Source organism: Oncorhynchus keta, chromosome 12 (genome assembly GCF_023373465.1).
Source record: "Oncorhynchus keta strain PuntledgeMale-10-30-2019 chromosome 12, Oket_V2, whole genome shotgun sequence".
In the NCBI taxonomy this organism is placed as follows: Eukaryota; Metazoa; Chordata; class Actinopteri; order Salmoniformes; family Salmonidae; genus Oncorhynchus; species Oncorhynchus keta.
The window spans coordinates 18,250,578-18,266,065 of NC_068432.1; the positions used below are offsets into that span (position 1 = coordinate 18,250,578).

The 15,488-nt window shown below is 41.4% G+C and overlaps 1 protein-coding gene across 13 annotated transcripts in view; it reads left to right on the plus strand.

Moving 5' to 3' along the window:
• Positions 1 to 15,488, plus strand: part of LOC118391049 (neural cell adhesion molecule 1-like) — a 320,476-nt gene that overhangs the window by 282,329 nt on the left and 22,659 nt on the right. For 5 of the 13 annotated variants that reach the window (XM_035782008.2, XM_052457770.1, XM_052457767.1 and 2 more), the window contains 5 exons: positions 569 to 583; positions 1,028 to 1,063; positions 4,868 to 4,915; positions 12,788 to 12,912; positions 13,322 to 13,502. In XM_035782008.2, the coding sequence (XP_035637901.1) occupies positions 569 to 583; positions 1,028 to 1,063; positions 4,868 to 4,915; positions 12,788 to 12,912; positions 13,322 to 13,502 (405 nt within the window). The remainder of the gene's footprint in view (positions 1 to 568; positions 584 to 1,027; positions 1,064 to 4,867; positions 4,916 to 12,787; positions 12,913 to 13,321; positions 13,503 to 15,488) is intronic. The other 8 variants (XM_035782015.2, XM_035782017.2, XM_035782020.2 and 5 more) reach the window with 2 other exon arrangements.

Consider the following 15,488-nt stretch of genomic DNA (forward strand, 5'->3'; position numbering starts at 1 on the left):
TTTTTTTTAATTAAGTGATTTACAAACACTGAGATTCGCGGTGATGTGGGAATCAAGAAAAAACCTCCCTCTAGCTAGAAACCCTTTCCAGGTTTTGAAAATCCCTGTTTTAAAAAAAAAAAAAATCCTAATCCTACCCTGTGATTTCACAAAGAAGTATTTTTTAGGACCTTTCTTATCTTTTTAACCATAGATCATTGAAACGTGCCATTTTTACAAATGTAAACACTGGTTTGGTGCTGGAGATGAGGAATATGAAATCAAAAAGTGTTGCAGTTGCCCTTTAACATGCCTAATTGATGATAAAGTACATTGATTAGGTATTTTTATTGAGTTCTCTAAATTTAGAATACTTGCTTCTTTTTTTACTGGCTATGTGTATATGTATATATATATATATATATATATCAAAAGTGAACTATCCTATTATCACTGTCGGTCATGGTTCATAATCAATTCTGAAGTGACAGGACAGTCAACTTCTACCATTCTGTTCTCATTGTTTCTATTTCTACTGATCTTGTTATTCATGTTTACCCATCTCTTTTTGTTCACTTTGACTTCTCAGGCTATGCTTTCACAAGTAAGTTCTCATCCCTTTTCTTTGTCTTTGTTTTCATTTCATCCATTTATTTGAAACATTCATTTCTGAAATCTTTGTAAAAAAAAATACTGAATTAACTATTGGTGGTAGTAGTAGTGTAGATAAAGTGTTTCCCAACTTCAGTCCTCGAGTACCCCCAACCCCCAAATGTTTGCCCTGGTCGATCCCTCGATGAGTTGAATCAGGTATGTTTTTCCAGTGCTACAACAAATAAAATGTGTTCTGTTGAGGTGTATTCAAGGACTGGAGTTGGGAAACTGGTGTAGATACATTTACTTTCAACAATGGAATTTGGTCTGTTATGTCATTGCATTAAGAATTTACTTGACCATTGCCTCAACCTTTTGATTGGGGCATTTTGGTAGAGTATTTGCCTTCAAGCAAATACTCACGCAATATCTCTTGTCTCATAAACCTTTCCAGGTGGCATACCATTTCATTACTCTAACGTGGACTCAGGTTTGTCTTAGTTGTTGTAGTTTCTTAACATAGACATTGAATTTATAATAAGTGAGTGACCATGTACCATAGCAATTCCATAGTTCCATAGATCATTTATAGTACTTGCTTCTCCCCTGTGACTTGTCCCCTTTCCCTTTGTACAGTGAACTGATTGACCCCTGATTGACTGCAAATAGTCACTCATCCCTTAGCCAATTGTACATATACTCAGTAATTAGTATGAACATAAGTAGAAATAACAACATGCTGGGAGAGTGTCATTGCTAATACAGTAGCATTTACAAACAAAGGCCTGAGCCGCAATGATGACTCATGGTTAATGCAGAACAATTTTAATGTAACTTGAGAAATCGTCAACAGACAGGATTCAGCCTCGGTTCAGCCTCGGCTGATAGTTTGTTGCCGTTATTAAGGCATCCCTAATTCGCCAGACAATCTGCTTTTCCTCTGGGTTTATAGCATCTCTGTTCAGCCATGACAGTGTGAGGCCCCATTACTGAGAAGCCTATTTTTCCCCTCATAAGACTCTGATACAGAAGGCAGAGAAGCGCAACAAAGACCATATCTCTAAATGATACGGATTCTCTTGGAGGAGATGGATCGCATCATCTGTTTTTGTAGTGGAGGTGAACCCGTCTGGATGGGAGAGGTGATTGGTGGGATAATGGTCCGAACACTCAACACTCACTTAACATTCATCAGGGCCTTCGTGAATAACCAGGAGCCCAGGGATGTTATCAACTTTAGTCTTCTCTATTGCTGTATGCAGTTACTATACTATTTCGAGTGGAAGGGACAACTTGTAAATGTAGTCCAAAGCAGTTGATGTTAAATTACATTTAATTGAGGAATTATTTCAAAGTATTGAGCTAAGTAGATGTATTCTGGTTATACAAGTTAACTCATCTCCTTTAATTAGGTTGTGTGTGCAGGCGTGTATGTCATAGTAGGGACTACAAGAAAGGTCCTAGTGAGTGCTCACATGTACATTTGTGTCATGCCATTGTACTAGGTTCCCGTGTGGCTCAGTTGGTAGAGCATGGCGCTTGCAACATCAGGGTTGTGATTTCCATTCCTGCGGTGTACCAGCATGAAAATGTATGCACTCACTCTGGATAAGAGCATCTGATAAATTACATAAAACCATTCTACACAGTGTATTCATCAGTTGAGGACAGAAGACAAGTCTTAATTTAGAAATATAGTGACCCAGGTGTCCATATAACCTGCAAAGGGATATGATGATTCCCTGAGGGCTGACCCAATGCTTGAGGTTGCTGTAACTTACCAGAACCCCAGGACATTTCAACCAAAGAGAGTACAGCTGAGGACCAGGGAGGTGTAGTCATGGGCACCATGTCGAAGACAGAGGACACTACCCCATGTATTGAGGTCCTAACAACCTACAGAGGGCAGCACGAATGTCCAAGGTACAGTATCACAGCTGTTTCTGTAGCAGGGCCCCTCCTTGTTGCCATGACCACACTGAGCCTCCGTCCAGCCAAGGCAACAGAGACCCTGTGACCCATGGCAATAGCCCTGAGAACAACATTGTAGGTGGCATGGATGAGGAGCTCTTTAACTCTGTAGGTGGAGTCACCAGTGAGCCAGGCATGGTGATCGAGGCTGAGGTGGTGACGGAAGTTTGGAGACCCCTGAATTCGACTGTTCTAACATCAGCAACCGCACTTGAAATTACATGTACAACAGCAGCTACCACACAAAATGCTCCCTGCACACTCAGGCTGGGCAAAAGGAGATCACTGGCAGCATAACGAGCAGCAGTCCAGCTGGTGACCTGACGTAATTGGACAGTGAGTACGCCTTTCTAGGGATGTCTCAGCCTCTCTTGGCATTTTTCAACTAATTGGTTTTTCAGAAACACTTTTCAGAAACACAGAAACACCATGATTTAGGTGCCTTGGCTGGGGCACCGCAGAAACTTGGCTATAAATACCTTGGCTGCCTCTTAGCTTTTATGCAATTGCGCAGACATTTTTTAAATTGGTAATTTTTTCTTGTTCTTTTTTTGTAATCTTACATCATTTTCAGTATATCCAATTGGTAGATACGACCTTGTCTCATCACTGCAATTCCCCAATGGTCTCGGGAAAGGGGTAGGTCAAGACATGCTGCTTCTAAACCCGGAAGTCTGACGACCGAAGTCAGCTTGCAGGCGCCCACAAGAAGTCGTTAGAGCTCCCCTACCTGACTTGGTCGGCGCTGGGCCAATTGGGACTCTCGGTCACTGCTGGTTGTGGTGCCTCAGCACTGTGATGCTGTGCCTTAGAACTCTGCACCACTCGGGAGGCTATTAAATTGGTTCTTATCTAGCTAGCCAAAATGTCCTAATCCCTATTAATAATTAAAAGGTTAAAAAGAAATCCTTAAGTCATTTTTCCCATTTTCTCAAAACATATCTTCCCTGGAATTTACCACAAATATGTAATTTGCAATATCTGCGCATTGCCAGACAAAGTTGCTGGCCTGCTCATGCAAGACGGATTATCACTCAACTTCTCACCGGTGAAACAACTCTATTGTGAGTTTCTGATTGTACTTCTGTTTCTGAACTGATGAGAGTTTACAGGGAGTCAAGCAGTGTGATGCTTCTTTGCAAAGTCGAAGGCTTTTGAGCGGTTCTTGCAAATATCATGTCAAAAGTGGACATGCTTTTTTTCAAAGATTTGTGGAGTGGATTATTGCTTTCTGCAATACTGCACTACTTTCAAATTAAAACGATTCTCCTTTTAAATTGACTGTGTTCTACCAAGCGTTCTGTCAATGTTGCTTTTATCACTTTAGTGTCTTTGTCTGCCATAACATTTCTCACCTCGTGTGTGTGTATCTAAGGAAGGCCTGACACCTCTGGAACAAAAACTCTGGTTACTTTAGACAGTTCTACCCCCACTTGTGTACAAACAGCCTAGCAAACTAGGCTGATTTGTACACTGATAGTCTATTTTATGGTTCCCTTACACAATATGCTTTTGTTACTAATAACACGATGTGTGTCATACAAGAGAATAGTTTCTAATCTCACTCTTTTCAGCTGACAAACAATGATAGATTTTTCATTGAGTCATCATGAGTCTTTGTACAGATCTGTGGTTCTTACAAGGACACCTACCTTGTGGGTAATGACTCGTGATTATCTTGAGAAATCAGCTTAGTTGGAATGAAATTAAGTTTGTTGATAAAGTGGGTTCAATTCTATTGATGATTGTCGAACAATGACAAACAGCTATTCTACCTGCTTTAAACAAGCCTTGTGAAAACTCATCTGCCCTTAGGAATTGTGTGGGGAATGTGGGGAAGCCAATTATGTATTTAGAATTTACAGGGCAGTACATGTGCCACCTGCTGGTGTTCCTAATGAAGATAAGAATCATTTTTGGTGTGAAACTTTAGTTTATTGCTGTACAATGTAGATTCCAGCTGATTTTACTGATAAAAACACAGTAAAATACACTGCTCTACATTCCATGGTAGAAGCATCTCAGATAATGGCATGAAAAGACCTGTGATATGACATATTCATATTATGAATGTGATGTTGTCCCGTACATCATGATTTTAAAGTGCTCTTGTTCGTGAGGTGTTTCATGCTGCTCAGCATAAGCCTTATGTGAAAGTCGAAATGACGCTCTGTGGTGTGTTGGTGCCAGTAGATGACTGATGTGTACCGAGGTGGTGCTCTGCCATCAGAACAGCCAGTCAGTCGTCTGTAACACTAACGACTAGCACTGCCCTCTCTGGGCAATCACGGGCACCTCTCACCATGTTTTCACCATCTTGCAGTTTCGTCAGTGACACCAACCTTCATTCCTTCAACAAGTGCAGCCCTTAGTGAGTATGCCGGCAGTATGTGGTGTGTCTCTCTCTCTACCCCCGATGTCCCTCTATGTCTGCTTGGTCTTACCACTGCTTAGTGCTGCGTCATCACTCTGTAGAGAGAACCGGTGTAGTGACAAGGAGCTACTGATGTACTGTTATTAGTTAAAGGGATGTGATACAGAGAGACAGTCACTGACACTGCTCACTGCCTCGATCCTTAGTAGAGTTCCACTGACTAACCTCCGCCTGCGAGAAACAGGTTTCCCCTCTACTGCCTCTACTATTTCCCTCTAATTTCCTTCCAATGAACGCATGTATTCATCAGCAATATTCACACCACTGTGCATTTAGCATCGGCCCCCACAGTTTGCCGTGCGTTTAATTTAGAGTGGAAACTTCCGATTGGGCTTTACAGACATTATTTATTTTTACGTCAAAGCAGTGCAGCATGCAGCGCACATTTTATTAGGGGATTGATCACTGTAACATTAATGATCACTGCTGCATGTTGTCTGATTAGTCTAAAGAAGGAAGTGACCATCCTTCCATTTAAATAACATTGCCACCATTAGCGTTAGCACACCAAGAGCTTCTCTGCCCTTTAGATATATAACTAGTCTGCTCATTCTATCGCTCTTCCTGTCTGTGTGTCTGTGGCTCCTCTGCTAAGCCAGGTGCAATGTTTGAACACTCTTCTAAGATGTAGGCAGCTCCCTCCCCTTCTCTCTTTCCCCTGGTGGCTATGGTATTGACAGTGACGTCAGGTAACATTCCGGGTGTCCCATGGGTAACCATTACAGCATGCGTTACATATACCTGTCGAGAATACGGGAGCCTGGCTTGACAGACAGCGAGGCGAGACAGAGATTATTCTGACAGACCGGAGGTTTTTGAAAGAGAACCATTCTGTGATTTAAAAAAAAAGAGGGTGACGGTGTCTTCTGCCTTCAATTGGACAATGTTGCCCAGCCATCGGCATGCTGTGCTTTGAAGGATGGCCACAGGGATAATACAGTAAACAACATGAAGATCAGACTGCATAGAAAAAAAAGACAGCAGTATTTTGATTTGACCAATATTTTAAACAAACTAATGAATGCCAAACCGTAGGGATGTGAATCCGTCCTAACATAACTCCTGTGCTTCATTAAAAGAGAAGGATGGAAAGGGAAAAGGGGAGGGATAAAATAAAATAAAAGGCTCAGGTGGTGAAGAACGAGAGGCATGAATAAGCGACTTGATTTTATACGATAAAGCTATGTTATCTTGTAGAAGTGGTTGTTGATGTCACTTACTGATGAGATTATTTAGAATTGTTTAGGAAAGTTGTGGTTTGTTGTTTAAATTTTGAAGTTCCCACATGTGTAGCCTTTTCATATGTTTAATGCTCTTAAGGATTTGGATACATACATGTTTGGGAAGGGCAAATCGGGTATCCCTAAAGTATTGTTGGGATAAGCATGGCTGATTTGATTGGCTGAATGCTTTGATGCTGCTATGGGTCAACATTGGGCCCTGGTGTACAGTATAGTTGTGTTCATTGTGTGTGGCTGTGCTATGGGTCTGTCAAATTGCTGTTATCTGTCTAATGTAGAAAATCTAAGGATACCTGAGGAACTATTTTGTAGGTCATGTGCCAAGTATATTTCTAGGCTAACCAATATACATCATATAACAGCTCTAATATAACAGTGCTCTATTAGTTACTAATTTGATTTTGACTCACTTGTAGAATATTAAATTGTAGTGCATATACAGTGCATTCGGAATGTATTGAGGCCCCTTGGCTTTTTACACATTTTGTTACGTTACAGCCTTATTCTAAAATTGATTAAATACAAATTTTTCCTCATCAATTTACACACAATACCTCATAATGACCAAGCAAAAAACAGGTTTTTACATTTTTTTGCAAATTTATTAAAAATAAAAAAACAACTTATTTACATATGTATTCAGACCCTTTGCTATGAGACTCCAAATGTAGCTATGGTGCATCCTGTTTCCATTAATCATCCTTGAGATGTTTCTTCAACTTGGAGTCCACCTGTGGTAAATTCAATTGATTGGACATAATTTGGAAAGGCACACACCTGTCTATATAAGGTCTCACAGTTGACAGTGCATGTTAGAGCAAAAACCAAGCCATAAGTTCAAAGGAATTGTCCGTAGAACTCCGAGACAGGTTTGTGTCAAGCACAGATCTGGAGAAGGGCATCTAATATTTCTGCAGCATTGAAGGTCCCCGAGAACACAGTTACCTCCATTTTTAAATGGAAGAAGTTTGGAACCAGCAAGACTCTTCCTAGAGCTGGCCTCCTGGCCAATCGGGGGAGAAAGGCTTTGGTCAGGGAGGTGACCAAGAACCTGATGGTCACTCTGACAGAGCTCCAGAGTTCCTCTGTGGAGATGGGAGAACCTTACAGAAGGACAACCTTCTCTGCAGCACTCTACCAATCAGGCCTTTATGGTAGAATGGCCAGATGGAAGCCACTTCTCATTAAAAGGTACATGACTGCCCGCTTGGAGTTTGCCAAAAGGCAACTAAAGACTCTCAGACCATGAGAAACAAGATTCTCTGGTCTTATGAAACCAAGATTGAACTCTTTGGCCTGAATGCCAACCGTCATGTCTGGAGGAAACCTGGCACCATCCCTACGGTGAAGCATGGTGTTGGCGGCATTATGCTGTGGGGATGTTTTTCAGCGGCAGGGACTGGGAGAGTATTCAGGATTGAGGGGTACAGAGAGATCCTTGATGAAAACCTGCTCCATAGCACTCAGGACCTCCGATTGGGGTGAAGGTTCACCTTCCAACAGGACAACGACCTGAAGCACACAGCCAAGACAACGAATGAGTGGCTTCGGGTCTGAATGTCCTTGAGTGGCAAAGTCAGAGCCCGGACTTGAACCTGATCAAACATCTCTGGAGAGACCTGAAAATAGCTGTGCAGCGACACCCCCTATCCAACCTGGCAGAGTTTGAGAGGATCTGCAGAGAAGAATGTGAGAAATACAGGTGTGCCAAGCTTGTAGCGGCATACCCACGAAGACTTGAGGCTGTAATCGCTGCCAAAGGTGCTTCAACAAAGTACTAAAGGGTTTTCATTTTTTTACTTTTTATTCATTTGTAAACATTTCTAAACCAGTTTTTCCTTTGTCATTGTGGGGTATTTTGTGTAGATTGATGAAGGGGAAAAAAACAATTTCATCCATTTTAGAATAAGGCTGTAACGTAACAAAATGTGGAAAAAGTCAAGGGGTCTGAATACTTTCCGAATGCACTGTAAGGTCTATGTAAATCATATTAAAAGATTTAGTAATTTATCAATACTGATTGCCTTCATGTGTGATTAGTATTCTAGCTGGCTAAATGTGAAATATGACATGAGGAATTTGCCCTAAAGGCTTCAAGTGTGTTTGCATGTGCATACGTTAATAGTATTTGATACCAGCTAATCGGAGTAAGTATGTTTTATGTCTAGTGGTGTGTTTAGAATTCATAAAATGAAGCTCAGAGTCCACTCTGTGTTTCTGTAATTCATGTTTCTTTCCTCTATAAACATATTAAGCATAATATCTTAAATTATGGGAATTTATACTATGGTATGGGTTTACACTGCATTCTCATATGTCGTGACCATATCTTTACATACAGTATGCAATTGTACAATGTGTGACTGAATGTCAAATGTGTCCCAAATACTTTAACCCCCCCCAATGCTTAATGTGGTCATACAGTAGTTGTCATATTGGCATACCATACTTCATTGCGCATGTAACATTTTACAATGTGCTTTGTCAATCAGTATTGTTAATACTGCAGAGTTTCCTCTGTTTTTCTTTTCTTTTACACAACTGTCTTGGTTGGAGACAAAATGTTCAATTTATACAGGCCACAAGGCTGTATGAAGACCCTTTATGGTCAAGAGCCAAAGTATAAGTGACAGTCTTATACAAAGCCACTATTTTATGTGTGTAGAAATAGTATCAAACTGATTTTCGCATTAATTCCAGTCCAGAGGAAATACTGTTTCAAACAAAGATGCATGAGGCAATTTTAGACAAATAGCATTTCATGGAATTGGTATCCAGTCAAATTTGTGCATATATGAGTGAACTTATTTCTGGTCATGACATCTTTTGAATACAGTAAAAACCTGCACTTGCAATCCTGAAATGCTTCATGTATCTAATTGCTGTACATGTTTTCTATGTCTATTTGATGTGCAAAGAAGTTCTATTCTGAACGTATGTATTTGTTTTGTCATGTGTTTATGTTTTGAATCAGTTTGTCTTTAACATTCTTATTATTTTGTTCCTTACCCATGTTTACATCATTTTTAAAATGTTTTGTATTTTCCATGTGACCCCCCCTCCACTTTTCTTTCAACCAATCATGTGCGTGCGTATCATATGACTATGTCATGTGGCTCTTGCATGGTGCTGATGATGTCGTCTTCGCTGGTGACCAGAAGGTAATTTTTTTTTGCTCTGTTTGGTCCGATTCATATTATAGCAATAAGAAGCAGTGGAAAATTAGACATGGATTCAAGCCTAGATACGCTACTTTGATAGCCATTAAACACATTTTTTTTGGTCAACTTGGATTCTATCTACCTCCAACCATATTAACACAATTACATGCAGATGTGTGTGCTTACTTGGTTAGCCACTAACAGAGGTATAATTCACGTTTTTTTCTGAGAGGTGCAGAGTATTGTAATGAGACCGTCAGGGAGCAGGTTTCGAACCCTCTACCTTCTAGTCCGAAGTCCAGCGCGTTATTGACTGTACCCCAAAAGCATGCTCAAGCGGGCAGAGTCGATATCCGCGCTTACACTACTCCCTCCTTTTAAAGAGCGCTAGCTTGCGACTCTAAGTCTTATAGGCCAAGCACACACACTGTCATGGATACAAGGTCCGATCACTTCTGTCACCAATGTAATGAACTCGTAGGGATCAGGTCTTGAACCAGAGTCGATATCCGCTTTTATAACCCCAAGGTCGTTACAGTATATTTCCCTCATTTCTATAGCTATGTCACATATTAGATATGTTATATAGATAGCTATCAGTAAGCATTACATAATGTATTTGGAAATAAGTAAAGTGTTGACCTCTAAACGGATATCTTTTTTTATAGTACATTCTTTGGGGGTGCCTAAGGTGCCATTACTACCTCCTATGGCTATCATGTGCAAACAGAACATGTTTTTTTAAATGTACTTTTTTGTTGCCAAATCACATCATCTCAATAGCAGCGTTGAAACCATCGCCTTTAGCAACTGCATCGCACGCTCATTGAATTGTGTTTACCTGGAATGACGTATTCATCCTTGGAGTTAACTCCTTTTCAGACTGTCTCCCAGAATGCTTTTCTGAACTGACTATCATTGGTAATCACTCCACATTACTGCATGCATGTTCACTCCTCTTTCCTTCAACTCCTTTGTTTTCTTTACTGTCTCACCAGACAGAAAGGTCTGGCCTTTCTGCATGTCTGTCCCGTCTGTGTTTTGTCTTCCAGAGTGCCTCTATGTTATTCACATGTATTGATATTGACTGAAAAATGACAGTCCCATTTACAATTCATGAGTCCTTTAAAACTCATCTGGTGTGACAAACTTTTCATTGCATTTGGGCACAGCAAAACAATAAGCTCATTGGTTCACACATGCAGGGATGTTTTTAAAGGGCTGAAAAAAGTGAATGATTGGTGTGATTCAGTACAGGAAGGTAGCTCCAAGTTTTATTTACACATCATTTCCTTGCTATCCATGTCAGTTTAGAGTAAAGGATCTGACACATCAAACATTTGTCTGATGTAACATTCAGAAATTGCTAAGTACACATACACTACTGTGCAGACAAACTTAGAGTAATATTACTGTACAATATTTACATCAATGGAATGTTGAGTTATTGTTGCATCAGATGAAAATGGGAACGATCATGGGACTGTCACAAATTGATGTATCGAAATATACCCAAATCACTACATATTGAATAAAAGCGGTGTTTGCATGATAGAGCATGTTTTTGTTAATATCTCTAATTCACATAACCCTAATGGCTCTTCTTTCTTCTTAACATTTGAAAATTCCTCACCTAACTGGGAATGGCGTTCACGACTGGATAAACTCCCTATATACCTCCCTGTACATGCCACCGTTTTGACAGGTTTTTCTTATCACTAACTCTGTTTATGTCAAATCATGCTTACTCCAATACTTTTGAGTCCAATGCATTTGAGGAGGATTTAATCAGATAATCACCTGAGATCAAGATCAAGTGCCTTCACGCATGTCTGATTGACTAATTGTGTAATCACCACTGAAGTGAATGCTTGAAGTGTCATTAATTAACAAGATTCAACGTCAATTTAAATTTAGAATACAACTGTAAACATTTCAACTGCAGACATGAAAATTAAAGACTGTACTTACCTTTTCAGGTCCAAGGTAGAGGATAAATAGGAGCAGACACTGAAAAATATTATCCAATCATAGGATTCAATCAGGCTGAAGTCAGGGAGCTTTAGGCCAAGATCCAATGGATAGCGTGAGCAAAAGTGGAGCAGGTTTCATCTGTCTGTCTCTCACCCTATTATTACTTATCGTTCTTAACTAATTTTGGCTGAAGTCAAAGGAGGTGATCCAAACAGACTTCCAGGCCGGAGTATAGGTGAAAGTCCAACATTAATATTCCCTGCTGCACTTCCATGGATTACTTTCAGAATGCCTGGCAGGATTGCTGTTGTCTGCTGCTCTTTCACTGCCCTCTGTGGGAATAACCTGCTCTCAGAGTTCATTGGTGGATAAATATCATCAGGGTGATCAAGGGCAACAATGATCCCTCAAGCATGGCAGTGAGCTTCAAAGCTTGTACCCAGTGTGACTGAAGGTCAGGGCGTCAGGCTGCAACATTTCAGAAAAAAAACAAATCGGGACATTAAATAATCTCCTTTGATCTCAGCCAAAAACAAACAAGTGTGCATTGCAGAAGTGCTGTAGCAGCAGCCATTTGAAACCTGATACCACCTTTTGGGGCAGTTAGTGATGGTGTGTAGTAGAATACTGGAGCTGTATGTAACATGCTGTGTTCTGCTAATTATTTTATAGCATATTCACACTGCTAACTGTGTGTAACCAATGTTCCCATGATTAATGAGTTCTGGTGATTAGTCTCCTCCCTACACCCTCTGTGACTGAGGTGTCATGGCTGTAAATTTGAACACTAACATCATTAGACACAGACACACTCAAAAGGCAAGCACACACACACTGTACATACGATGTAACACACCGACCCTCCCCTCCCAACGGACCATGCTAATGTTATTAAATGTAATAGAGTAACATGTCCAATCAAGACGAGGAGGCTAATTAGCCTGTTCCCTTTTGTCTGGAGGAGAGGACATGTAACGAGTTGCTTCTGAACGAGAATTATCTCCCCACTGGCTCTCTCCCTCACCCCACCGCCCACTGCCCTCACTGTCCCTCCATCATAAAACCGTCCTTGAGTCTATGAGGGACAAGACTGAATTTTATCATCTTGGAACATCCTCTGTCGCTGCCACCGTCAAAACAGTCAATTTTTTCTCCAGATGTACTACATTTATAGCAGTACTTACACAAAAACCAGAGGCAAGGGATTGAAATGAAGTGAGAATCCCACAGCGGCTTGGGCTTGTTAAAAATTCTAATCCCACTCCTGAAGCGAGGGCAGATTTAGTGATGTAGACTGTTCCTCCGACAATGGGAGTTAACGAGAGACAGCTGCATTCAGCCATGCCACCTAGGTTAAGGGCCCTGGGCAGGAGACTGAGCTGAGCATGTAGGCCATCACCATGGTAACTGACTGACCGCTATGTCCTGTGTAGGGGAGCCCAGTCCCCCTAAACTGGAGGGCAAGCTGCAGACCACGGGCAACGCCCTCAAGGTCAACTGGATCAAGCAGGACGATGGAGGCTCACCCATCAAACACTACCTGATAAGATACAGGGCTGTGAGTATGACGGAGCATGGAGGTTTAACACTGTGTATACCGATTTGCTTCCTGGTTTTCCCCCCAAGAGAAGCTATTCAGCATGTATTGGTTACATATCTCTCCGGTTTTATCGCACGGTCATTATTTCAGATTAGGAAAAAGCAAATATACTCATGGATATTTGAAAAACAGAAATGGATCACATGATTTGTAAAAATTGACAGATCACCATTGTGTTTTATACATAGATTGATAAATGGTTAGTGATTCACGTAGGAAGATTAATGGATGACCAAATAACAAGTGTGAATGCATGGAAACATTTACAGTGATATAAAGTGATGGGCAGTTTTCTGGAGTGTCATAGCCACGGGTGTCTTACCGAGTCAGGTCTTCTGAGTGTCTCTCTTTTTGCGACCCTCCCTAGAAGCACGTTCCGGACTGGAAGCCGGAGATCCGCTTGCCCAACGGCAGTGAGTACGTGGTGCTGAACAGCCTAGACTGGAACACGGAGTATGAGGTATACGTGGTGGCCGAGAACCAGCAGGGCAAGTCGCAGCCCGGCACCCTCTTCTTCAGGACTGCAGCAGAGCCCACCGCCATCCCAGGTACTGCCCACCCCCACCACCCCCCTGCACTGCAAGGACACACACTTCCAACAGAGAGAGTGCCACCGTGACCCAATGTATACTGTGTTTACCCCTCCAGTTCTTCACCCAAATGGACTTCTAGTCAGGTTTTGAGACTACCTAAGCCCTGACACTTCACAGATGTAGATGTCACTCCTCTGTCCTGATGTGTTAGGCTAGCCTGTTAGGGCAATTGATTGGTTTGAACATTTCTGCTGGTATTTTCATTCGGTCTTGCAATTGGCACACCCTCATCAAGTTTGTTCATCCCAAAAGAAGGTTGGAAAAAGGTCAAAGTTAGACAGACAGAAAACAGAGTAGCAAAGTCATCTTCTGACTGTCAGGGCTACATTTTAGAAACACTTTGCCCTCTGCAGTCCGCCTCAAAGCCTCAATTCCAGAGTTTGTCGCACCATTGCACAAGGCTTTGGGGTGATAAGAATTGAACAAAGACTGTGGCAGTTTGTCTCGCTGTTTGTGATGGAATAGTTTTGCACACAGTGAGTCTTTGTTGCTGTAGAGTGAGATTGGTCATTTGGTCTCGGCCTATAACCTCTCTGGCTGACATTGCTGTGCAAGTTCAGTGAGCAATAAGGTCAGGACAGATGATATCGGTCAGGCCTCAAACATTCTCTTTATGTCCATAGCAGTGCCCCTACCCTGGTGGTCACGGTCAGCTGGTGCTCTGTTGACAGTGTTGTGGTGTGAGAGGTTTGAATTTCAACTTGGGCTGCCTCCCCACTGACCAAACCTGAGCTTGGAACCTGAGCTTGGAACCTTTTCCTTACTATTTCTCTCTTTCTCATAAATCCCTCCTTGCACTGTCGTTCTCTATATGTTATTGTCTCTTACTTTCCCACCTGCACTTCTCTCTTTCTTATGTGTCTATCAGTAGCTCCATGCATCTCTCACTTTCTCTTCACCTTCTTTAGCTCTTTTTCCCTATCTTCCATGCTTCCTCTCTCTTTCCATTTCCCTTCATGTCATGCACATTCTCTCTCTGACTTTTTGATGTTTCAGTGAAAGAGCATCAAAAGTCCGTGTCTCCCTCTCCTCTCTGTTTCTCTCCCCTGTTTCTCTCCCCTCTTTCTCTATCTTTCTCTTCCAAAGCCAGGTTTAGTCGGTCTCAGTTCAGGCTCACTGCTGTATTTACTGACCTGAATATGTGCCTTGGCTCAGTGGGGAGCAGCCTTCAGTCTTGCATGGTGACGCGTCAACAGGATTAATGTCTTAATGCTTTACTGGAGACCTAACAGGCATCTGCCAGTGCATGGCACAGGGACTGACTTTTTCTCATCCACTTGGTGGGAACCAACCATATAGCAGTGGGAGGTTTGGATCACTTATTATTCTGTCTGAGCAGGTTCATGTGGACACCGTCCCAGTTCCCTTTTTATTTACTTCTTTATATATATATATTTTTTTTAAATGTGTCCCTTTGCCGAGCTTAGCTACACGTGTAGCAGTGCCAGTAATTTTAATGCGAAGCATGTGGGTATTTTGAGGAAAAAACGGAGTGTATTTTTAGGCTCAACATCTGCACCGACTTAAGGTCCACAGCTGTTCTTAGTAAATATGGCCAAAAACAGGGTTGTTCCATGAAATGGTTGCCTTTTGGACATGCAAACTGTTTAGAAATTAACTTTTAGAATATCTCTTCTTTCAACATTCAGTTGCATGGAGGATATGTTTAGCCTACAAAAAAAAAAACATTTTCCCATCTCTGGCATTTAAATCCTATGAACTAAGAGCATTTTATCTACACGTACCACACTGGCCATGTTTACATGCGCACAGTATTCCGGATAGTAGCTCATATCCCACTTAAGATCTTATTCAGGATAAGCTGTTTATATGCACCTTTGATATCCCTGTATCCATGAATAAACAGAATATTTCTCATTTTAAAATCATATTGGTTAAGTGGAATAGAAACCGAAATCTGGACACTGATTGTAGGCCTAT